This window comes from Sarcophilus harrisii, chromosome 1 (assembly GCF_902635505.1).
Source record: "Sarcophilus harrisii chromosome 1, mSarHar1.11, whole genome shotgun sequence".
Taxonomy (NCBI): Eukaryota; Metazoa; Chordata; class Mammalia; order Dasyuromorphia; family Dasyuridae; genus Sarcophilus; species Sarcophilus harrisii.
The window spans coordinates 349204083-349231441 of record NC_045426.1 but is presented as its reverse complement, the minus strand read 5'-3'; the positions used below and the strand labels follow the sequence as shown (position 1 = coordinate 349231441).

The following is a 27359-nucleotide window of genomic DNA, read 5'->3' as shown; positions in this document are numbered from 1 at the left end:
CAAAAAACCAAATTAAGAACATTACACTTACCTTTCCTGAATCTTTTTGTTTGGTGTTTTTTCTTATAGCTCACATTAGCTTTACTTTCACTATCCCTCTTCCTTTGCATCTTTCTCTTCTCCCTTTTTTCTTTTCCCTATCTCACTCTCCATTTCTTCCCTTCTCTATTACTGTTGCCTTTTGCTTCCCCTATATATTCAGTTTTTCTCTCTTAATAACTCAGTAAAATTAAATACATAAACCTTCTCCTTGTAGTTTCAGAGATGAGACTAAGAAATTACTAAATTCATACTTCTACTGATGTGGGAAAGAGTCCTATCTTTGATTCCCAAACCCTCTACTGAATGTAATTGCCCTTTGACTCACAAATCCTGGTCCTTTTGAATTCCAATAGAAGATCTGGACCTATCCCAGCCCCATCCGGATCTGAGCCAACTTTGGGGCTACACCCAAAAGCCCCTCGACCTAAGTCTCCTATTATAAAAGGGCCACGCTGGGAACCCCTCTTTGCAGAGATTCCAAACATGGTAGCCATGTGAGGACCCTCTGTCCACTGGACCCTCTGTCTAGTGCCCTCCTTATCTCTACCTTCACCTATCTCCTACTTCTAAACTCAGTAATAAACCTCTTTTACCAATCTAGCTCTCCCGGCCAATAAATTCCTTTATTGGGAACTCACGCTGCTTCTAGACCTCATTTACTGCCATATCCTTGAGCCGAATCCAAGGGGATTGCAGGGGAGCTCTGTTTGACTCCCTGTACCCCAAACCTGCCACTAGACCTCAACTAAACCCTAATCTCATTTAAGTACCCCAAATCTAGACCTCAACATTACTTCTGAGAAAATTTTGAGTACCTGATGTGATTAGGGTCATGAAAAGCTTAAAAATTTATAAAGTGCTATCCAAATAATAATTCTTCTGATTATTCCCCTCTTTTAAACTTTAATGACATTTTATTTCTATATATTATTTTAATTAACTTATTGTCTTCCTTTTTGAATTAATTTGTTCTATACTTTTTCTTTTATATCTTTATTTTATTATTTCTTAATTATTTCTAAATTAATTAATTTAATTAATTCTTATTAATTCTAAATTACTTGAAGACAAGGACATAATCCAAAATTGCATTTTGGATGGCAGATTGATGTTGTAACCTTAAACCTAAAAGGTGTGTTGCAAAGAGCACTGGCCTTTAAGTCCCAAGTTCACCACTTATAAGTTTTGTTCTTCAGGACAATTTGTTTAACTTATTTAAGCATCAGTTTTTTAGTTTGTAAAATGACATCCTAATTGGACTATCATAAAGGAATGTTATGTGGATTATTATATTTTTATTTTTCCTGTGGGCATTCAAAAACACACAACTCATTTGACTAATCAAAACATTAATCAGTTTGCTGAGAATATAAAGAACACTTCCCAATTTCTTTTTCTGTAAAGTTTGGATCATTCTTTCTCTTGTCTAATTGGAATCAGTCTTCCTGCAATATCAACCATTTCTACTTCCCTAGTTTCCAGAACCTGATATAGAATCCTTGTAAAGGGAATCTAATGTAGATCTCTATTGTTATTTGCAGATTGCCAAAGAACTTTCTAATTTATATAAACAACCAGTAAAACTGACTGTTTTTGTGCACTTGACTAGGATACATTCAGTAATATTGAAGCAGCTTGTGGTCCCTTTAAGAAACTGTATTTCCTTTTGATCTGTGATTCCTTTCAGATTCCCAGCCCCTTCTGACTGAGGCATATCCTCCTCAAAGTTGTCTTTCTTGAATGCTAGGGCCTTTGATTCAATTACAAATCCTGGTCAAAAGCATCTCTTTGAATTTCAATAGGAGATCGGGACTTGTCCCAACCCCCACTGGATCTGAGCCAACTTAGGCTTTCCCAACCCCCACTGGTTTTGATCGACTCTGGTTGTCCCAGCCCCCATTCTGACTTGCTTGGGTTGTCCAGCCCCCACTGGTTCTGATCTACTAGGGCTTCCCAACCCCTACCAAGGCACTCAATATAATGAGTTTCCATCAACGAAAGTCTTTGCAGATGGACCTTGGTGGCTCACTCAGCTGTCAGGATTTTCTGTCCACTGAGAACTGCATTCTCAGTGCAAAACTCTATTTTCCATAGATCTGGTTAAATTGATTTCTAACAATAAACTTTCACTTTGCAACTAATATTCGGGAATGAATGAATTCTTTCACTGCTAGAACCTACAGCTGATTTACTGGGGATTCTTTATAACTCTTATAGCCATTAACCAGGAATCTAGGGTCCTCTACACCTCATCAATATGACGTGGTGAGAAATTTTGACCAACTTTCCCAATTACACTTTAAAAAGTGGAAAGAATTTCAGAAAACGAAGTAGAACAACAAAGAAAATATCTAGGTATGAATTCTACATCTTCCACTTACTATTGTTATGCCAAAGTTCCCCTTTAATGTGGTGACCCAGTTCCTCCAATTGTCCTATTTAGTTATCCTGCCTTAGGTTATAACCTTTCCCTCTTAATGTTTGAGATAAAGGTTTTATAGACATTCCTTAATGTTTGGCAAGATAAAGGTTTATCCATTTTAGATGTCATTAGAATATCAGTAACTTCCTTCCATTAGGTTATCCCCACCTAGGTCCTTCCATTATGTCATTGTTCTTGTTATTCCACAAAAAGCTTGCAGTCTGGTGATTTGGGGCTAGACTATTTGAGATGATAGTCTCGTCTAGCCCTGGGATCAACATGTATCCATTGGTCCCAGTATTTCTCTCCATTTAATAAACTATTGAATTGGTCTCTAATCTCTGTCTTGCTCAGTTTCTTTGGCATTACACTATCTGTATAAAATTGCTCAGGTCATTTAAACTCTCATCCTCAAGTGTTCATTTATAAAGTTGAAGGACTAGACCAATTTACCACTAAGATCCTTTTTGATTCTAAATCTATCAAAGAACAGAAATTCATTTGAAGAAATGATTTTCATTTGGGAAAAAATTTACCGGTCCTAGATTCACTGGCTTCCATGGGGCAGAGCTAACAATAAATACTGAGATATAAAATGTCTTAAATTAGTTGAAGTAGAGTGACCAAATGCTTTTAACAGCCTACTTACAGGTAAGTCCAAGCCTTGGTTCCATGATCTTTCCTCTTCCTACTCTCATTTCATTGTATGCCACAAGTATGAGAATCATGGTATATTTAATCTCATTCCTTACCCCAATTCTAGACCTCAAGCTTCAGACTCCATAGGGAAACATCTATGAAAGTTATGAATTAAAGAATTTCAAATTAGTTGTGAGGTAGATGATCCTCAAGGACCTTCCTAGAAATACTCCTTCATGCTCCACCCACTTCCCTCACCTAGCTTTCCAGGGTTATTATGGTAGTGGCTACAAAAACTATTGAGCCAAAAAAAAAAAAAAAAGGTTTGAAACTCACTTCAGATGGAGTGGGAAATAACCAAGCAACTTCCATAAGGATTTTTATCAATTCATTCTTTGAATTAGTATTTCCATTGTCTAGCACAATGCTTAATACATAATAAGGAATTAATACATATTTGTTATTGAATTGAAATGATTTTGTCAATTTTCTCCAACTCACAATAGGGAGAAAACCAAAAGTTAAATTTCCCATACTAGTGGAGCAGTGGGTATATGGAAAACAATGGAAAAACTGATGAAATGACTAGGATAAGAAATATTCTTAATACAATTAAGAGGATAAAATATGATAGAATTACAAAATTATTATATATATTTTTGATTACACAGTCTTCCAGCCTTACTTTCAACATTGGGACTTTATGTTGGGGCCAGGATCTGTCTGCTTCTGGAAGTAATGTGCCTTTATTGTAATGCCAAAGTTCACTTTTAATGGGGTGACCAGTTCCTCCAATTATCCTATTTCATAATTCTGCCTTAAGGTTATGACCGTCCCCTCTTAATGTTTGAGATGAAGGTTTTATAGACATTCCTTAATGTCATTAGAATATCAGTAACCTCCCTCTATTCCCACCTAGGTCCCTCCATTGTTGTTATTCCATAAAAGACTTGCTATCCTGATAGTCGGGGCTAGACTCTTTGAGTCATCTCCTCTAGTCTCGTCTAGCCCTGGGATCCATTGGTCCCAGTATTTCTCTCCATTTAATAAACTATTGAATTGGTCTCTAATCTCTGTCTTGCTCAGTTTCTTTTGGCATTACATTATGTAATGCTTGTCTCTGTTTTCTGAGGTCCTGTCACTACTCTCTGATTATCAAATGCTATGTTCCTAAAGAATCAAAGATTAGCACTATTGTTCTCCCTCTGATTTAAGCGCTCAGGCTGAATTTAAAATTTTACTTTTTGAATAGAATAATAGCACTTCCCTGGCTTCAGCCCTTGGTATGTATCACAGAACATACTTGGAGCCCTAAGAGAAAACTTACCCCTCTGATCTTAGTCAAGTTAGTTTACTGGATCTCCCATTCTGTTCTACATCAAAGTGAAAGAACTGATCCCTATTCCACAGTTCCTGCCTTGTTCACTTTTTATGGTATAAATTTATGATCTTGACATGGAAAAATGATCCACTATGGTTTCTATTTAGATTTTCCAATTAGTATTTATTTTGGAGTTCCATTTAAATTTTTGGTGATATACTTTTGGGAAAAGGTGGACTGTACTTATTCTTCTTACTCCACCATTTTTTCTAGTCCATGAACAATAATTTCAAATGAAAAATTATAAACTATAAAATAAATATATGAATTTTATTATACATCATCTATAATAAAAAATAAAATGATTTAGTCTCACCCCATGCAAACAAGCAAAAATTACTAAAGATAGAATTTTATGGGAGAAGCCAATAGTAAGTCAGACAAACCTGTATTGTTATTGGAACTGTAATAGGAATTGAATTGCTAATAAAGTTTCTAATTAGTTGGCCAAAGTACTCATCAACCCCGAGTAAAGTTTTTTACTCATTGTACCCTCAAGGGACAAAGGAATTTGCAACACTGGGATTCATTAAATTTAGCTGCATTTCCCAGTATCTACTTCCAAGTGGTCATTATTAAGTTTCATGTTTGTTACTATATTTACCAGGGGAGAATCTCTAGTAGTTTCTCCATATTGTTCTCAGTAAAAGAGAAATAAAGAAGATAAATAAAGTAACTTAGATTTCTAGAAAATATTTCTTCTAAGGTTCTCAAAACATAGCTTCATTTGAATTCAAAATTGAAGCTCTCCAGTCCTGATTGTGTCCACCAAGAGTTGAAAGCCAGACTACTTTGATTGACTTGATTGATCAGTCACACAAATAAATCTTCCTCACTTCTCCCTCCATTGGAATTGACTAGTTAAGTAATTGAATTTTAAAAATCTTATATAAAAGACAATAGAGTTTTGGGAGAGACCTCAGAGACCATCTGTCCCCACTGCCTTTTTTTTTTCTTTTTTTCTTTTCTTTTTTTTTTTTTTTAAACAAATGAAAAAACTTGATTCCACAGATGTTAAGAGACCAAAGGTTACATGGATATTAAGTGTTAGAGGTAGCATTTAAATCTAGGTATTCTTGAAGAAGGGACCCTGAAACTCTAAAACTCCTTGAAGGAAAAAATCTTCAACTCTGCCTCAGTGAGGGACATGGCCAGAGGGAAACAAGACAAACAGTTTCATTCTATTATCTAGGTGGTCTTGAGCAAAAGAATTCCAATCCTATTCAATTAAAGAAACTCATTCAATTCTATTTAAATTTCAGCTCAAGCTGAAACCCAGCTTGTAGATGAAGCAACTTGGGACTCCACCCACTAGCCCCTTTCAGCTTGTAGCCAAAGCTCCTATTATAAAAGAGCCAATCTAAAATCCTCTTTGCAGAGGTTCTAAACATGCCTTGCTGTGCCATGCCATGCCAAGGAGGCCTCTGCTCACTGGATAATTCTTTTCCAGTGCTATTCTCTCTTTATCCTCATCTATTCCCCTAACAAGACTTTATGCCTGTCAGGATTTCTAATCTTACTTCCCAATCCCTATAATGAACTTTTTATCAATCTAGGTTTTGGGGTTTGTAAATTCCTTTACAGAGAATTCCTGCACCACCAGAAGGGGATTCCGCAAAACACTTATCCTTGCACCGAATCCTGAGGGGTTGCAAGGGAGCCAGACCTCTCCATTTGGTTCCCTGAACCCCAAATCTGCCACTAGACCTTATCATTTAACTCCCTGACCACCAGAAACCGTAGTCTCACTTTAGTTCCCTAATTCTAGACCTTATCATTTGGTTCCCTACTAAAGGAAACCCCAAAACCTAAATCTCATCATATTTTTGGTTCTCATACCAGGAACCCTGAAAACTAGATTTCAACTCACCATTTTGACTCCAGAGACAGTGTTTTATATAGACACAACATCTAAGACATTTTTAGAAACAGGGTCCAATTTACTGAGTTTTTAAAATAAACATGTAAGCTCAAATTCTCTAAACCAAATGAATCTGAATTCAGTTATCCTGAATTAACCCTACAATCCTCTCAGCTGTACCCTACAATTACTTTCTCTAATAATCCAAGGTTGTATGTTCACTTCATATAAATTGTTCAGAGAACACAGTTGGAAAGGAATATGGAGATGATTTATTTTAGCCATTATCAAAATAACAATCTTTTTACTGCCTCAAGATCCTTTTGAAGCAGGTTGGGGTCTCTTTAAAAAACTGTATTTCCTATTTCGGGAATGAGTGAATTCTTTCATTCCTAGAACCTGCGGCCAATTTAAAAGGGATTCTTAACAACTCTAGCCACTAACCTCTAAACCACCAGGAATCTAGACCACTCAAACCTCATTATATTGTTTCCCAGCCTCCTGGATGGACTGTGTTTAGTCAGATTATCTCATTCTAAACAAGCTTTTACTCTATATTGTAATGCCCGAGAAATTGTGGCAAGATAGAGAGTATTTAATAATTTATTAAATGGAAGAGATTTACCGGTACCAAATGAATCCATGGTTTGGTCCCAGGGTTGAATGAGACTATCATTTCCAAGAAGCCAGCAAACGAGAATTCTCAGTGACCTATATATGTACATGGCTCAGACTCAGGGGATAGACTGAGGCAGGGACAGAGTCAGGGTGCTGAGATTGGGAACAGGACTCTGACAGGGTGGAATGAGCCACATGAGATGACATAATAGGGGGAGGCACCTGGGACATGGGGAGACATTCTGATAGCTTGGGATGGGGAGAGGCATTCTGATATTCTAAAACATAAGATCTTTTATTCTTATAAAATATTCTGATAAAGAAGGAGGGGAGGTTTTGCAGGACTGGGAAGCAGAGAAAATGAGTCAGGATAATTGGAGAAACTGAGTCAGGACAATAAAAGAGAACTGTGGCATAACAATATTTGGAATCTGAGGATTTTGGGGTGGAGGGAATGTTGGAATTGAGTTCTGTTGAAAACTTCTGGGTTTTCAGAGAACATAAGAACATTCACAACATTAAGGGAAGGTGTAGCAAATAAGAAAGCTTGGTTATTGGGACTATTAGCTTTCTCTATTAGTTCATTGGGTTTTACCTTATTTGTGTTTTTGATGCCCTAAACCTTGAGAAAAAACTTTTATGATGGAAAACTTTGAAAGGTAATATGAATAAGAGAAAAGGTCTAGTTCTTCATCTTGTTGGTCAATATAAATTTTATATTTTGTATTGTATTGTATAATATGCAAGTATAAAATTTTATATTTGAAAAATAGAATTTCAAAAACAATTTGCATGTACAGTATTAATGCAGCCAGGTCAAGAAAGGAAACTATTGGGGGTGAAGGGATCTTTTCTTAATTTGTCTCAGTTTTGAGTCTGACATCCAAGAAATATAGAACAGCAGTACAAATATATTACACAAAAGAAACAATATAATACAACATATTCATTTTACAGATGAAGGAACTGAGATCAAGGTTAAACGATTTTTCCAAAGTCACCCAGATAGAAAGTATCAAAGTGAGAATCAGAACCTACATCCTTTAGAGTCAGCAGTCTTTCTTTTGTTATACACTGCCTCCTGATAAAAGTAATCAAAGGACATGAACAGTTTTCAGATGAAGAATTTAAACAATCAACAACTGTTTGAATGATTATCCTAAATCAATAATAATGAAAAGTACAAATTGAAACAATTACATTTTTATCTCATATCATGCAAATTGACTAAATTGTCAAAAGATGAAAATGATTAAATTTGAAGAGGTTATAATAAGACAGGACACAAATATAATATTGTTGGAGCTTTGATTTGGTCCAACCATTCACTTCATACCTTTTCTACTCTGATATTAACTCTGGACACATGAGACAAGGAAGTAAAAGATAGGACGTTTCTAAATATACTGATATGTTAATAGCAGTACTTTTAGGGGGGGAGGGGGGGAGGTTGGGGAGGAGGGAGGGAGAGAGAGAGAGAGAGAGATAGGGCAAGAGAGTGACAGAAACAGAGAGAAAGGGTGGGGAGAGAGAAAAAAACAGGGACAGGGAGAAGGAGAGGGAGAGGGAAAGGAGGGGAGAGAAGTAAAGAGAGAGAACAAATTATATGCCTTTCAATTTGAGATTGTGAAATAAATTGACCTATATGACAAAATGAAATAGAAGTGAAGAATGTAGGAAATTCAGAGAAATATAGGAAGGCTTGGATAAACTGATATAGAAAAAATTAAAAAAAAAAAGTAAAGAATAAAATCCACAGTGATTAAAATAGTGTAGATAAAAAAAAAACATTAAAATTAAGTTGAATACTAAATAATTACAGTGACCAATCTTGGCTCCAGAGAAGAGATAAGAGGAAAAAAAATTCTTCATCTCTTCAATAAGAGGTGAGGGATTACTTATGTCTAATGTCATATACTGTCAGATGCCATGATTTTGTTCAACTTGATCAATCAACATTTATTAAGTATCTATTATGTGTCAGGCATTATGCTAAATTCTGGGGATGCAAAAAAGAAGGCAAATAACAATCTTTGCCCTCAGAGAGGTAACAATTTAGTGGAGGAAACAACAAACAAATATATACAATAGGATATATAATAGGATAAGTAGGAAATAATTAACAGAGGGAAAGTAGTAGAATTAAAAGGGATTCAGAAAGCTTCCTGTAGAAGAAGGGTTTTTAGTTGGAACTTAAAAGAAGCCAGGGAACTCAATAGACAGAGATGAAGAACATTGCAGGGATAGGGTACTGCTAGAGAAAAATGCCTAGAGTATCTTGTTCATGGAAAGGCAGGAAGGCCAGTGTCACTGAATCATTGAATCGAAAATTATATGTTGGGGAGTAAAATGTCAGATTAAAGGAAAAGTAGGAGGGGCTAAATTATGAAGAGTTTTGAATGCCAAATAAATGATTTTGTATTTGAGCCTGGAAGTTATAAGGAGCCACTGAAGTTTATAGAGTAGGAGAGCAAAATGTTCCAGCTCAACCTGGCTTTAAAATCACTTTGGTAGGGGCAGCTAGGTGGGACAGTGGATAGAGCCCCAGCCCTGAAGTCAGGAGGACCTGAGTTCAAATCTAGTCTCAGACAATTAACACTGCCTAGTTATGTGACCCTGGGCAAGTCACTTAACCCCAATTGCCTCAGGAAAAAAAAAAAAGAAAGAAAAAGAAAATCACTTTGGCGATTAAATAGAAGATAGAGTGGAATGAAAAGACTTGAGAGGCAGATAGACCTACCAGGAAGTTAATTGCAATGTTCTAGATGTGAGGTGATGAGGACCTAAAAAAAGAAGGCATAATAGATGTTGAAAAGGCAAAATAGACAGACCTTGACAAGAGTTTGGATATGGGGTGATAAAAGACAATGAGAAGTCAAAGATCACATCTAAGTTCTTTGACTTCTTACTGTCTATGGGACTAGATGGTTATGTGACTTTAAAAGTAATAGGCAGGACGATTTAGAAAAGAATGTAATGAATTCTGTTTTGGACATAATTGAGTGTAAGATGTTTACTGGAAATGAACCTAAATCATTCCAAACTTTCTGCTGGCTTCCAATCTCTCATTTCTAACTAACTTTTAAACATGAAAATTGCCCAGATATCTTAGGTGCAGAAGATTTTTTTTTTAATTTGAAAGAATCTACCAATTACCTCCTGGAAAAGATCCCAAAAGAAAACTCCAAGCAATTATTATTCTGGAGCATACAAGTCAAAGAGAAAATAGTGCAAATAGGAAGAAATAATTCAATATCAAGGAACCACAGTCCTTACAAGATTTAGCAGCTTTGACAAGAAATGATCAAAAAATTTTGGATATAATATTCTGGAAGGCAAAGAAACTAGCATTACAACTAATAAGAACTCATCCAGCAAAAATGAGTATAATCCTTCAAGAGGAAAATGAATATTTCTTGAAATAGAGGACTTTTAAGCATTCCTGTTGAAAAGGTCAGAGCTAAATAGAATTTGATATTCAAGCACAAGACATGAGAAGCATAAAAACAAAAACAAGAAAGAGTAATCATAAAAATTCAACAGTTATATTATGTATATTCTGATAATGGAAAATAATACATGTAATTCCCAAGAATTTTTATCATTTTTTTGGTCAGTTAGAAATACTCTACATACAGAGGGCACAGATATGAGGTGATTATGTAGGAATGAATGCCAAAAAAAAAAAAAAAAAGAATTAACAAAAAGGGATGTACTGGGAGAAGGGAGAAGTGAAAGATAGAATAGGGAAAAATATCTCACATGCAAGTGGTATAAAAAGAACAGTCTTTACAATGAAGTGAAAAATGGAAAGGTAGTGGGCAGCGTCTGAACTTCACTCTTATTGGAGCTGGTTCAAAGACATATGTGTGTGTGTATGTGTTTGTGTTTGTGTTTGTAAGTGTGTATGTGTAAATATGTTTGATCCTAGAAATTAAAAAGAACAATCAGAATTTATTGACCAAAGGAATGAAATGATTAGATTTATTTTTTAAATAGTATTTTGGTAAAATTAGAAAAGCAAAGAGATCAGTTATAGAAGCTATAGAAATACTTTCTATGAAAAATAATGAGGATCTCAGTCAGTGTGATGACTGAAGAGAAGGGGATGACTCATCAATTTAGTCACAGAAATCAGTCTTCCAAAACTCATAGACATAGCTTTGGAAGGGACATCAGAAACTCTTCCATTTTACAGATGCAGAAACCTATGCCTAGGGAGATTAAATTAATTACCAAAGATCACATGGGCAGAATTTTAATTTAGGTGCTCTGATTGGGCATATTCTCTAAGAGATTATTTTTAAAAGAGTTGAATATCCTATCTTTATTAATAAAAGGATACATAATAATAGGAATTCGGTGACTTTTCCAAGATGGAGCAGTAAGATATATTGTAAACTTGGATATAAACCAATACAAACATTTAAATGTAAAAGAGAAACTGAATTCAACAATCTAGCTTTTTATAAACTATTGTCTCCAATTGTTTTCTCCTACAGTCCTGGTAATATATTCTTTTCTATTCTCCAGTGAAGTATTATTGCTATATATTGCTTCAGAGAATGTCATTTGGAAAAGACATTGGTAACATTACTACTTCAATCAGCATAAAAATAAGAATTCTTTGTACTACTACAGCATTGGTTCCTTTTTCCCTCATTTTTTCCCCAGTATCTTTATTTCTGTCTTTGATCCGTATATAAAACATCATCATCCTCTGGAAGGTGGGATTGATAACCTCAGCAAGATGATTCTGGTTTTGCCTTGCTGGAGGCAAAAGGTACTAAGTGATTACTCAATTCCTAGTGATTATTATATTGTGATTATTTTTATCTGGTAGTAATGAAATTGTTACAATTTGGCAAAGGAAAGAATGTCAAATATCCTAATTCCCAGGATGAGATCCATATTTTATTTTACAATGCTTTTAAAAGCGAAAAGTTCTGAAATGATTTCCCCTTGGATCCTCATGTGTAGGACATCCCTACTTCCTCACTAATGATTCTTAGGTCCCAGAGGCTTCCTTGTCCTTAATTAACTAGGGCCTCTCTCTCTGAATGTCCCTTCAGACTTATGAGATATTAGTCTGTTCTATGTCACTTCCATAAGTAAAGCCTTTACACAGCAGTCAGTGGTCGTCCTTTGTAGCTGTATAGGAGTCGAATAAGTGATGAGACATTCTCCACTGCTTTTTATACTGCAACCTCTTTCATGCTTTCTGAAAAGAAAGGATCCCTGTCCCTAAATTATCTAAGCAACTCACCTGCTAGCACCAAATGGCAACTACTCCTTGGACAGAGAAATTAGGGAATTCTTGAATTGAACTGGAATTGAAGACTGGAATTATTTAAATAGTTCTCATAAATCCCTTAGTTCACCTGGACCTCATGACTATTAAGTCTGGAGTCATATTGATACCTCCAGTAATGGTAAGTAGTCTGACCCATGAATATAGGTCTGAGAAAAGGTATACAATTACTATTTGTTAACTAAAAATAGCAATCTTTAAAAAGTCAACATATATCTCAATATCTTATATCTTCAGCAAGTAAATTGTACAACGTGCTTAATTATTTGCTTACTTTTTTGGGCAATCTGATTTTTCAGAAGTTTTTTCTTAAGCTAAACTGAAAGTGGTCTTCCTAAAACTTCTAACCATTGGTGTTCCTTGTGCACTTTGTTCTAAGAATGAGGCACATTTTTGTCTTTTACATGATAGTTCTTTACTTTGGCTTCTTTATGTTAAATTAACCCATTTCCCTTAATTATAGTTTATAGGAAATGGCTTTAAAGCTCCTCAACATCTTGATCGTCCTTTTCTTGATGTGATTTTACCAAAGTTCCATTTGAAATATGGTATTTAAAAGTGCATCTAAAATTCCATGTCTGATGTTAACAAGTGCTCATTAAATATTTCTTAACACAACCATGTACTCAGAGCTTAATTGGAGCATGAACCCAAGGAAAAGGAAGTTGTATAGGAAATGTGGTATATAGGCCTGAAGCACTGGATTTGCAGGCAGAAAATGTGGGTTCAAGATAAATCTTGAACTACTTTCTATCTACTTTCAACCCTAAAAAAATGACTCAATTTTTCTAAACCTTGATTTCTTCATCATAAAGTAGGGCTAATAATGCCTATACCACCTACTTCACAATGTTGTTAAGCATCACATAACATTTCAAGTACAGACATGTTCTGTAAATAAATAATAAAAAAAAAGACCAAGCAACTTCACATAGGATACATGAATGAAGGCTTCCCATATAAATTTATTTTTTAAAATGTGAATCTTAAGACAGGCTATGAGGAGAGATTGGCTGAGGAGATCCAGGAAGAAAGTGAAATTTGAAGAGATTCCATGACCAAAGGCACAGAGATAGTAATTAGAAAGTAACTCTAATTACCATCCCCTTGCTAGACTGATCTTTACGTATCTCAGATTCAATGTCTAAAACAGAATTCTTGATATTTTTCCTTAAATCCATCCTTTTCTCTAACTTTCCTCACTTTTCTTCATTCTCACCCTTCATATTTAATTACTCTTCAAACTTTTAGACATTTCTCTTTTATACTATCAGAAGAGTTTCCTAATTGGTCTCCCGTTATGGAGCCTCATATTCTGCTTTTGCACTCCCTGGATTCCTTCATGGTTCTCTTGAAGCATCACCAAATTTAAATTTACCCAATTGTTATTTCCCTTCCCCCTTTCATTTTAAATAATTCTGGATTTACTTTTTATTATGTTTTGTTTTAAAATGGGGAGCGTTGTTTGTTTTTTAAATTTACTTTGCAATTATTTCTTTTTTATTTTATTCTCCATCTCTATTCCCACCCTTATAACAGCTGAAGGTAAATTCCTTAAAGGCAGAAAATGCGGTTTTGTTTTGCTCAATGTAGGCTCAATAAATGCTTGTTGAATTAAATTGGAAATCATCCTTTGGGAGATTTGAGACTGATGATAGAACTGTTAAGTCAATGCCCAGACATAAAAAGCATCCTCTATTTAGTCAGTGACAAATTGGAGGAAAGTCTCTGGTGGAGTGATCCTATGCCAGTTGATATTTTTATTACTATTTTAATTTGATATTTTGATTTGAATAAATGAATATACACATAAATGTATTTGAATAAATAAATATACACATAAATGTCATATATCATATGCTATGTGGGATATATAATATATGTATAATATAATAATATATAATATAATATAAGGGGATTTCCAAAAGAAATATGTAACATAAGTGACAGAGTCAGAATCCAAGAAAATTTTCATAGGCTAAAATTATAGGTGTAACTAAAAATGATCACATTTTTGATATTTTGATACTTGATATGATCAAATAGGAATAAATATAAAGTTATACAACTGAAATTTTTTAAGTCAACTTCATTCAGTTAAAAACATTTATTAAGTATTAACTGTGCATTGGAACAGTGATCAAGAGGATAAAAAATTTAACAAAATCTTTGCACTAAAGACATTCAGTGCTATTAAATTTCAATTTATTTGACTAAACTTAGTATTCTAGTTGATCAAAATCTTGACTGCTACCTGGTCAGCTGAAACTCATTCTCCTAGTTTTGTGAATTCTGCAAATTTGATAAACATGATCTGCATATTTTTTGCCAAGTCATTGAGAAAGATTAAATAGCACAAGTACAAGCCATAATCCTTCAGGCACTACAAAGGAAACATCCTTTCATGTTGGTATTGAAATGAGGATGACCACTTTTAAGTCCAGTCATTCAAAAACTTTAATTCCATCAAATGTTACTTTCTAGAATACATCTCTTATGTATTCTACCAAGGTAATTGCATGTGATAGTTTGTCAAATGCTTTTAAAAAGTTGAGTTAATATAGTTATTAAACTATATGGAGCAGTATTACTCTAATTTTGTCAAGCACTCAGAAAAGGAAATAAGGTTACCATGACATAGAATACTGGAAAGGATACTGATCCTGAAGTCTGGAAGACCTGAGTTCAAGTCCAACCTCAAACACTTATTAGCTGTATGACACTTCACTCACTTCAACCTCCCTATGTTTCAGTTCCCTCATTTTAAAAGTAAGGACTTTAATATTGGTGACCTCTGAAGTCTTTTCCAGCTCTAACTATATACTTTATGGAGTGAACTATTTTTGAAGTCATGTGAAGTACTTGGCACAGGTCCTGACACATAGTAGGAAATATATCAACCCTAACCCTTCTTTTTCCCCTTTCTCATATAAAATCTTTATGCTCAAAACTTTTAGGTGTTTATTATTAACTCTCTAATAATAATTCTAGAAGTTTTCCAGAAAGAGAAATCCAATTTTTACAAGCAGAAATCAAGGAATTCTTAGTTATGTTGGATCAGATGGCAACTTGAGATCTCTTTTAACTTTTAGATTCTGTGAAAATAAATACAGTCAATGTGGATTGACAACTAGGACAAACTGTATGGATAGGCATCAGACTGAACTTGTGATTTCTTTGGTATGGGAAACTCCCAGATTAAGAAACTTTTATTAACAATGAAGATTATTAGCACCTTTGCAATTCATAGTCTTAGAGTGTTGACTAGAAGGCCTGAGAGGTTAAGTAACTTAACTAGTCATCCAGCCAAAAAGTTACAGAACCAAATCTTGACCTTTCTGATCAAGAAGTTTTCCTGGTTTATAGACTGGTTCTGTATCCACTATATCATGTGAAGAATGGTAATGACAGGATAGTTTACAGCTTGGGAGTACTCTTTTTTTTTTTTAATAACTTTTTATTGACAGTACATATGCATGGGCATTTTTTTTTTTACATTATCCCTTGCACTCACTTCTGTTACAATTTTTCCCTTCCCTCCCTCCACCCCCTTCCCTAGATGGCAGGCAGTCTTATACATGTTAAATATGTTATAGTATATCCTAGATACAATTTATGTGTGTAGAACCGAACAGTTCTCTTGGTACACAGGAAGAATTGGATTCAGAAGCTAAAAATAACCTGGGAAGAAAAACAAAAAAGCAAACAATTTATACTCATTTCCCAGTGTTCCTTCTCTGGATGTAGCTGATTCTTTCTATCATTGATCAATTGGAGCTGAATTAGATTTTCTCTTTGTTGAAGATATCCACTTCCATCAGAATATATCCTCATATAGTATTGTTGTTGATTATATATAATGATCTCCTGGTTCTGCTCATTTTCCTCAGCATCAGTTCATGTAAGTCTTTCCAAGCTTCTCTGTATTCATCCTGCTGATCATTTCTTACAGAACAATAATATTCCATAACATTCATATACCACAATTTACTCAACCATTCTCCAATTGATGGGCATCCATTCATTTTCCAGTTTCTAGCCAGGGAGTACTCTTTCAAAAGTATCTTTTTGAGGAAAGATGTTGGACTCTTAATTTAAAATTTTTTTGGAACAATGAGATATCCTCTTCCCATAACTGAATCTTGTGAGCCTTCCTTGTGAATTTTCGCATCTTACTATAAGGAAGAATGAAGTTCATCATTGACTACTAAACTTTATGATCTTTGCAAAAGAAATCTTCAAAATTCCTTAAATTATTTTTCTCACTGCAGCTGCCTCCCTAAGATAAACTCAATGTGAACAAAGCAAATTTTCCAGCATATGCTTTACCATATAGAATGTAGGGTATACTCATCTGAAAACTTGCAGATTCCTGCATGGTATTTTCAAAGAGATAAGACAAGAAGGGGAAGAAGTGATAAGAGGTCATTGGGAATAGCATAATTCTATTCCACCAAAGACATTGAATTTTTGTGTATTTGTCTCCTCATAGTGCCTCCAAAACTTATTGATATCTTTTTTCATTCTTTTCAATTTTCATAGCTTTAGAGGAAATGTAAGAATTGTTTTTAAATTACCCTTTTCTCTATTTAGGTAAGACCTCAAGATAAACTTCCTAAAAATCATCCTGTTGGAAAGATGAACAAGTAGCCTTCTAGAGGTGATTGGTTTCCCTTCTTGCTATATCTTCCAATAAAGGTGCATAATTTTTGTCTTCAAAAGATTATATTCCCTCGGAAGTAACTGGGGTGTGGGGGGAGGATGGATAGGAGGAAAAGGACAGGGAAAGTTAGACGGTTAAAGTGATTCCAAGCAAAGTTGTATTGTTCTCCCCCCTACCCCCACCCCCCATCTGAATTCTGCTTGTTCCTTATCTGGCTTTGGGTATAAACAAAAGTAGACTCACTGTGAAACCATTGAGAAGCTTAGCTCGTTCTAAGTGACTGACCTGTGGGTACCTCTTTGGTTAGTGATTCCTACAGTAGTTATTTTTCTATAGACTTCAGACTGGATTAGAAGCTGGAAATGAGACTCTTATTTGCTCCCAGGATCTGAGCCACACAGCTACTGCTAGCTTCTAAACTTTCTCTTCTCTCAATACATGACCTATGGCTTCCCTACCTTGGCCTCTTTATCCCATGCCAAGGCATATCCAAAGTCTATTTTGGATTTTTGACCTGGAACTTGATTAGACTTGACATCTGTTCGCACACTACACTCAAAGTCCTTTTGCTACAGTGCATAGTCTCTTCAGTTCTTATGATCCTGGACAGATCTTTACCCCTGTATCCACAGACATATTTGTCTTTCTCCAATCTGGAATGTGCAACTCACTCACTAAATTTTTCTTAGATTTTTCCCATCAGTATTTTCTAAATCTGTTTAGAGGACTCTTAAATTGAGTTGATTGTACTGATTTCTATTACCATTTTGACTTCACTTCTCCATTTCAAATAATGTAACACAAGTTCCAAATAGCCAAGTAAGTTAAAGAAATTAAAGACAAAAGAACGAATGGGCATTTCACAACTGTGGAAAACAGGAGGAAAATGAGCAATTCAGACTATATGAGATTGTACTATTTTTGAACAAACAATATCAGTGAAGCTAGAAGTAGAATTTAAACAGTTATCTGGGAATGGGGTACCTATAGAGAGCTTTATTACTAAATTTCTCTGATAGTAATATGTAATATTTTCTTCTCTAAAATATAATGTTCTCTGGGAGCAGGTTTCTCTGGGGGCTTCTGGAGGCAGCCTTAGGTTCAGTTCAAAGTAATAATCACCTCAAATGAAGCCAGCTGTTAAAAATAAAGTCAGCTTTATTGTCTCTTCCAAAATAGCTGGTTAATTTTCTTAGAGGCGGATCTCCCTCCTTGGTTCCAAGAGCTCCCTCCGAGTGTCCCTAGCCAGCATACAGGTCAAATATGGAATGAATCTGTCTTGCCTCCAAGACTGGGCTTCTGGGTGTCTGTGGGCCTGTGGGAGTTCCTTGCTTATATGCTGCACACTGAGTAGACTCCAATCATTATATCACTAGGAAACCATTATTTGTTGTAGGATTAAAAAAATGCTAAATTAGATTTAACCATTGTCTTCTCAATTCCATTTAGTACCTTGTTTCAAGTTCTGGTTCCATAACATCTCCTTGTAGGATCAGATCAATTCCACTGTCTTATTACCTTGTAAGAATCATAACAGGAATATGTAAGGAATATGTACAAATATATGTGCACAAAAACTATTCCCCAATAGGACAGATATCGAGAAATTTAAATAGGCATTTATCAAAAGAAAAAATTCCATTATCAACAACAATGGAAAAAATACTCCAAATCAGTAATAATAAGAGAAATGCCAATTAAAACTACAATGAGGTTATAGCCATCAAAATATCAAAAATAACAAGAAAGGAAATATATAATTTTAGAAAGGCAAGACAGTGTTGGTGAAGTGTATAAATTGGCCTATCAATTTTTTAAGTAATTTGGAATTGTATCCAAGAAGTCAAATAAAACAGTATATTCTTAAACCCAATTATTGATATAAAGCAAAATGGCCCTGAGGCATATAATCCAAAGATGTTAAAAAAAAAAAAAGAAGGGGAAAAAAGTACTTACACTTTTAGATCTTATTGTAGCAGAAAATAAAGTATATGCCTATCAAATGAGAAGTGGTTGAATAAATTTTGGTATAGAAATCTAAATAAATATCATTAATCTATAAATAATTATTAAATTATTAAAAGAATGAATTCATAGAAATTTAAAGAAATTTGTATGAAATTATTCAATTGGGCATAGCCAAAAGTACAATTTACACAATTACTAAAATAATCTAAAGAAAAATACTTTGAAAAATTTAAAAACTCACATCAATGTAATTGCTAAATATGATTCCAAAAGACTATAGTGAGTCAAGCATCCCACCTTTTGACGTTTTTAGGCATAGCCAGCAGATAAATTTTTTTTTGGCTAAAGCATACTTATTAGATACATGGGAATATTTTTTATTTTGAGTGTGTGAATATTGATAGCAATGCCAAAGAAAAGGAAAGGAGGAATTTTAAAAAGCAAAAATATATAGAAGAGAGCAAAAGAAAATTCAAAAGAGTACATAAACAAGAAAGCATTTAAGTTAACATATACTTAAAATAACTTTAACACAGTAGATTAACAATTTCATATATGATCATTTTTTCTGTATTTCTATGAATATTGAAAATTTAAAAATAAAAGAGGTACATATGAAGACACCAAAATTAAAAAGCTATTCAGGGAGGAAATTGAAAGGGCATATTATATATATATATATATATATATATATATATATATATATACACACACACATACACATATAAAACTCTTTATTGACAGAACCCATGCCTGAATAATTTTTTGCATTATCCCTTGAACTCACTTTTGTTCCGACTTGTCCCCTCCCTCCCTCCACCCTCTCCCCCAGATGGCAAGCAGTCCTATACATGTTAAATATGTTATAGTATATCCTAGATACAATATATGTGTGCAGAACCAAACAGTTCTCTTGTTACACAGGAAGAATTGGATTCAGAAGGTAAAAAATAACCCGGGAAGAAAAACAAAAATGCAAACAGTTTACATTCATTTCCCAGTGTTCTTTCTTTGGATGTAACTGCTTCTGTCCATCCTTGATCAATTGAAACGGAGTTAGATTTTCTCTTTGTCAAAGAAATCCACTTCCATCAGAATACATCCTCATACAGTATCATTATTGAAGTATATAATGACCTCCTGGTTCTGTGCATTTCACTTAGCATCAGTTCATGTAAGTCTCTCCAAACCTCTCTGTATTCATCCTGCTGGTCATTTCTTACAGAACAATAATATTCCATAACATTCATATACCACAATTTACCCAATCATTCTCCAATTGATGGGCATCCATTCATTTTCCAGTTTCTAGCCACTACCAAAAGGGCTGCCACAAACATTTTGGTACATACAGATCTCTTTCCCTTCTTTAGTATCTCTTTGGGGTATAAGGCCACTGATAGATCAAAGGGTATGCACAGTTTGATAACTTTTTGGACATAATTCCAGATTGCTCTCCAGAATGGTTGTATTCGTTCACAACTCCACAAACAATGCATCAGTGTCCCAGTTTTCCAGCATCCCCTCCAATATTCATCATTATTTTTTCCTGTCATTTTAGGAAAGGGTATATTCTACAGAAAGTCAGGTGATATGGGATAAAGGAGATAGATAAATAGAAAAATAGAGACAGAAACAGCGATATACACAGACATGCACATATACAGAGAGAGAGAGAAAGAGAGAGAGAGAGAGGAAGAGAGAGAGAGATGTATAGGAGAGGGATGTATAGATACATATTTTCACCATCCAAAGAGAAAAGCCACTTCACTTTGTAAATGTGAGCAAAGGAGGTAAGAAAATGATAAAGTTATCTAAAAGTAAGGTTTCATGCCTCAGATTTTTCAGTGAAGCATGAAACTTCAAATTATTTTGCTGAGAGTGTATGGATAAGAGATAGTGTAGGTATCTTGCAGGAAATTTTAAAAATTTCATTTGAAAAAAGCACTTGGGGGAGTCAATGAGAATGAAATAAAAGAAGTTTCATGTCACTGTGAAATTCTAGATTAGAAAAGATAATATATATTTCTGTAACAGATCTGGTGAATACAATTGTGTGAATTCTTCCAATGGTATCTATTACATCAGACACAGCTATGAAGGCATATGGTGGACTTAGTCCAGAAATTAGGTTTGGAATTAATCCATGACTATGGAAAAAAGTATACAGTTAGGTCGCACAGTGGCTATTGTATGTGTGTGTGTGTGTATGTGGGGAGGAATAATAGAAACATATGAATTCACATTCAGCCTCAAACACTAGTAAGTCCTGAACAAGTCATTTAACTCTATCTATCTTGGATCCCTTATCTGAAAATGAGCTGGAAAAGGAAATGGCAAGCCATTCCAGTATCTTTGCCAAGAAAATCCTAATGGGGTCACAAAGAGTCAGGAACAATTGAAATGACTGAACAACAATGGGACAAAATGAAAAGTTGTGCAAAGGTAGAAAGGATATATATTATATAGTTTAACCAGTTAAAATGTTAGAATATTAAATGTTAAAAAGTTAGAATATCAAGAGAATGAAACAAGGAAATTGAAAACAAGAGCAGGGGTGATGGCTTGAGAAAGAAGGGATGAATGGAGAGACTGATGGATGAAACAAGGAAAGAAAATTTAAGTAATATGAGATTTAAGAAGTGTTTGATGAATTTCAGAATCGTGGAGATAGAACATACAAATAATGGTGGCAGGATATTTCAATCAGAGCAAATAGCAAAAAAAAAAAAAAAAAACTAGAACGGTAGAATGGGACCAAATTTGCTTGCATCTAAATTGCTAGACTAATGAACTTATTTTAAATTTGCTAGGAAACATAAAGCCACAGATAATTTTTTGATCAACAGAATTAAAATCAAAATCCAAATCTAGTCTTATTCAGATTTTATTAAATTTATCAACCTAGATTCACTCCATCATTATCTTAGAAGGAAAAGGAGCCAACAAAGAGAAAAGAGGAGCAGTCATAGAGATTAAAAGTAGGAACTCCAAGAGAATATGATATCACAGAAACTAGTTGTAGAAAAAAAAGCACTTTGAATAAAGAGAATGCTTAAATATGCCATGAACCAACTTTATATTAGTAGTCATACTAGTTCATGTTCAGGTTTCACAATTAGTTTTATTTCTTTTGGAGAATGTGAAAAATTAAAATTTCAATAATTGATATTTCAGTAGATATCTTAAAAGTTGATTTTAAAGAACTAAACTATAATGTACAAAGGACTGTGGTAATCTATTCATTATTTCTGTTTCCTTTTCTCTTCAGGTATAGTACAAATGATGGATGGGACCAATGAAAGCACTCAATATGATTTTATCCTTCTAGGATTCTCCAAAAGGCCCCAGCTTGAGTTAGTCCTTTTTGTGGTCATCTTGATTGCCTATCTCCTGACAGTTGTGGGTAATACAACCATCATTCTAGTGTCCCAAATAGACTTTCGCCTCCATACACCAATGTATTTCTTTCTTACCCACCTCTCTTTCCTGGATCTCTGTTTCACCACCAGCTCTATCCCACAACTGCTTTATAATCTAAGTGGGCCTGATAAAACCATTAGCCACACAGGCTGTGCTATTCAACTTTTCCTGTTCCTGGCTCTGGGTGGTGTTGAATGTCTCTTACTGGCTGTTATGGCGTATGACCGTTTTGTTGCTGTCTGCAAGCCCCTTCATTACATAGTGATTATGCATCCAAAACTCTGCCTGGGACTAGTGTCTATTGCTTGGTTTGGTGGTGTGATCAACTCATTGACTATGTCTCCTATAACTCTGAAACTGCCTCGTTGTGGAAACAACAAGATAAACCACTTCTTATGTGAAATGCCAGCACTGATTCGTGTGGCTTGTGTAAACACTGTTGTCATTGAGAACACTGTATTTGTGCTGGCAGTAGTTATTGTACTGACACCCTTAATCCTTATCCTGATCTCCTATGGCTATATCACCAAGGCAGTATTACAGATCAAGTCAGCAGTAGGGAGACGGAAAGCCATCAACACCTGCAGTTCCCATCTTATTATAGTATCCCTCTTTTATGGCAATATTATCTATATATACATGCAACCAGGAAACAGTGCCTCTCAGGACCAAGGCAAGTTCTTTACCCTCTTCTACAACATAGTGACTCCACTCCTCAACCCAGTCATCTATACATTGAGAAACAAGGAAGTAAAGGGGGCACTGAGGAGGCTTCTGGGAGCAAATAAAGGAGCAAATGAAAAATGATGCTAAACAAGCTTGCTGGACACAGCTTCTTTCATAGCCCATTCCTCTTTCTCAACTCTGAAAAAAATAGGAATTAGTGATTAAAATAGCAACTGTACTCCCAATTTCTTGTTTAGGTCTTTGTATTTTAGCAGTGCTTTTGAGATTCTTTCTAGGTATATTGTTGATACCCACAAAAATCACCTGAATATAATTGGATGATTCTTTTACCATTTCTTTTATCAAAAACTTGGTGACTGGAATTCAACATTTGTTCCTTTGACTACTACTAAATGGTTATCACAGCTTTTATGCATCATTATTTATAGGAAAAGCAGCACCTTTCTGCAGCTAGCTTCCTTCTCTTTAGTAGGATTTTCTACTTTCTTTCCTCCTTTGTGCTAGGTATTCTTCCAATCTCCAAGACACCACAGGATTGGAGAAGGGAATAGAAGATTTTTTGCTTGTTTGTTTTTTTAAGACAAGAAAATGGAGCCTACAAACCATAGGGCAGTAAACTTTGCTGTTTTGGCAAAATTCTAGTAATTAACAGGATGGAGAAGAATCCTGCAAAAAGAAAATGTGATCACAAAGAACCAAGGCTTCATCAAAATTAGATCATACCATCACCATTTCTTTTCTCGAAAGAATTATTAAGCTAAGTAGACAAGGATAATGTTATAGCCATAGTTTACCTAGATTTTAGTGTAACTTGCCTTTGAAAAACTGGTTTTCCTCTGAAGTTTTATGGATCCTTTGGGTTACAGAAATAATAACAAATGTGAGATCGGAAGTGTCCCCAAGAAGCTAAAGTGAATAAAATATCTGAAATAGTTCCAAAGTCATATTGTGATGTTGCCATTCTTAAAAGAAGAAAGAAGTGGGAGAAAACTAGTTACTAGAGATGCTGGAAACCAAGAAGGAAGTCAAGATAGCATAAATCTTGAATTTTATTTATATATCATATTAACAAGCAATATTTAGATATCAATCTATATAAAGTTCTACTTTATATAGTTTTTATTATATAAAATTTTTCTATATGTTTATGTAAAGTTTATATGTATATATCAATTATATATATGTGTACATGTACATAAAATATATATATATTGTTTTACATGTTATAGTTACATGTGTATGTGTATACATGCTATATGTATGTTATATTCATGTTGTATTCAATGTTATATATTAATATAACATGAATGTTATATTCAAATAAATTTATGTGTGTATGTATATATCCCTATATATATACTTTATATATAAATTCCAGGAATAACCCATGAAGGCAATGAACCATAGGTATTTTCATCCAGGGAGTACATATGATATATGATCACATGAAATAATAAGAAAAAGCTGTTGATGTGTACGCAAGGAGTTCTCCAGTGGAGTGTCCTGGAGATCTATATGTATTATAAAAAACATTTATAAAGATAATGTGAAGATGCACAATCGTTTTTTTTAAAATAAATTTTACAAGTATAAGAAAACATCTTTAAATATCAATTTGTCTTTTAACAATTGGAGGATTTTAGTGTATTAGAGATTCATCAGTATCACATAGCTGGGGGAGAAAAGAAGTTATCATCCTCATGAAATCTGCCCTGGTTGGGCCTGATTTGGAGTACTGTGTTCTGTTTTAGCGTCTATGTTTAAAGAAGAACATTAATAAGTGGAAGAGTGCCCAGAAGAGATCTGGGTGGTAAAGTTCCTTGAATTCATGTCAGATGAGGCTTAGGTAAATGAAATTGGAATTTCGATCCTACAGAAGAGCAGAGAAGCACTTTGACTTTGAGAAAGTAATTTGACCCTCATTCTCTTTTTTCTTCATTTGTAAAATGAGAAAGTAGAACTAGATGAATTCTGATGTTTCTTCAAATTGTACATCTATGATCCTATAACTTAGAGAGAGCATGATAGTTATCTTCAAATGTTTCAATAAATCAATACAACAATCAATTAAAAAAAACATTTATTAAGAATCTACTTGGTGACAGGCACTGTGTAATGCTGTATGTAGATACAAAAACAAAAATGAGATCATCTTTCCCTTCTGGATGCTTAAGAAAATTAATTACATAAATTTGAGCTACCAATATGTTAGGGTAACATAGATTTTCTTCATCCAGGAGCAGGCCCCTGAAGTCTCTTGCAGTGGTGTCTCCATTTTAAGTAATCTGGACTTGTGTAAAATCATTACAGTCACATTCCATCAGGAGAATCAATATTCACATATACAAGTATACAACACCAAGGCCTTTTTGTGTATTATAAAAAATTAAGAATTTATATTATAATGATAACTTTGATCTTGTATTCCTAATATCTCTTGATCCCTTAAAAGAGAATCATGTCAAGAAAGAGGATATATTAAATCCCCCAAAAGTCAGAATCAGTAATAACTTAATAGAGGTAATATTATTTTGTCTAACAAATGGAGAGAGGACATTTGCTTTAGTTTATTAGAGACAAAATTAGAAATGTGCCTTTTATTTACCATCTTAACAAGAAGAGGAACTTGCCTAACTTTAAAGGATTGAAGTTTTTCTCCAAAAAAGTCATTGAATAGAACACAAGAGGTTACTGGGTTTGGGTGATCATAAAGGGAGTGAAACTGAAATCATGACTGTTCTGAGGCTATCCTTCAAAAAAAAAAAGATCTCTAGTGATCTACAATGAAATTTAGTTTCACTAAATTTAGGAAATAAGTGCTCGAAACCTTCATTTGAAATTTCTGCTTTTAGGAGCTTTTAACAGAAAAAAAGTCAAATGTCTCATAATACTTATCCCCAGTTAGATAGATTTTCTAATAATGAACATGAGTTTAGGGATCCCAACTTAGAACCAGAAACTAATTAAAAAAAAAAAAAACCTTCCCAATCAATCAATATCCTGTGTGGCTGAATAGTTAGGGCCCTGCACAATCAGATTGGAAAAAGAGATGTAACAAGGAAAAGCACCTATTTGTAAATAGCACAGATATTTATGAGAAGTAAAACTGGATATGTAAAAACTATAAATGAATAAGCTCAGAAAATGGTTGCTCATTATGTCCAAGTCAAAGTAGAGTGAAGGGAAAAGGATTGAGATTCATTCTTTACATTACTTATAAACCATTTATATTAATAGTCTAGACACACATAAAAGCAGCTATTGTTTAAAAGCAAAAAGCATTATTTTTCATTTTTTTTCCCTCTTGGCTTTCTTGACTTTTTGTGGGCCTGGGAAGGGAAATATCCCAGACGTTTTTCATTTATAGCCCTCTTGCTGCCATCACTATTGGAAAAGGTATACATCATACATCATTTCTGTCTCTGTCTTTCTGTCTCTGCTCATGTCTTTATCTCTCTTTCTGTCTCTCTGCCACACATGTCCTGCCCCTTTGCAGAAAAAGTCAGATTCTTCCCAAGTCCCTCTAAGAGGGCTCTCATATCAATATTAATGCTGATTATATTACTTAATAATCCTGATTCCATTTTCATTTTTATTGTTGCAGTTGAATTTCTGTAAAATGTAAACTATTTTAAAAGAAACAGCTTTTTGATTTAGCAGGAGGAATTCAGAAATCTCACTATCCAAATCATATGCCTATAAATTAATTGAAAATATGTCCCTGATAGATTGGAATAAAACACGAAAGCATATTATTTTTTTCCACATAAATCTATGAGAAATAGAGGGACAGCAACTGAATCTGTGAATTTTTCATGTGTAGCTTGTTTGTCCTTTAAAAATATAATAAATTCAGCACATAATTCTTTATTTTTTTATTTTAATAGCTTTTTATTTACAAGTTATATGCATGGGTAATTTTATAGCATTGACAGGTTTACAAAAGACTTTGATTTCACATCATAGAGGGATACTTTGAAAGGATTGGTAAAGTTTGACCTAAAGAATTAAAAACTTAGGGGAGGAAGGGAAAGACATGATAGCCATGTTTAAATATATGAAGAGGAACCATGTAGGAATAAATTTGTTCTAACTAGATCCCAGGAATATAAGACATAGGTAGAACTTTAAGATTGTTTTTTAAATTTTAGTGGGGTTTTTTGAGTTCCTTTTTCATAGAATGCTTTCGAGGAGAATTGAGTGATCATTTTTAGGGATGTAGAGAGAATTCTTTTTCAAGTATGGTAGATTACATAGTTTCTGAATTTCTTTTCATATAAAAATCTTTAATTCTGTGAACCTAAAAATTCTTTTCAGGGAGTAGCAGTGTGTTCATGTTGCCAT

General features: G+C 34.2%; 1 protein-coding gene across 1 annotated transcript; it reads left to right on the top strand.

The window, feature by feature from the left end:
- Positions 1 to 21975: 21975 nt before the first annotated feature.
- On the top strand, positions 21976 to 24084 carry LOC100926050 (olfactory receptor 2W3). Its single transcript, XM_003768695.2, has one exon. The coding sequence runs from the start codon at positions 22188 to 22190 to the stop codon at positions 23133 to 23135; it is 948 nt and encodes a 315-aa protein (XP_003768743.1). The 5' UTR covers positions 21976 to 22187; the 3' UTR covers positions 23136 to 24084.
- Positions 24085 to 27359: the final 3275 nt, after the last annotated feature.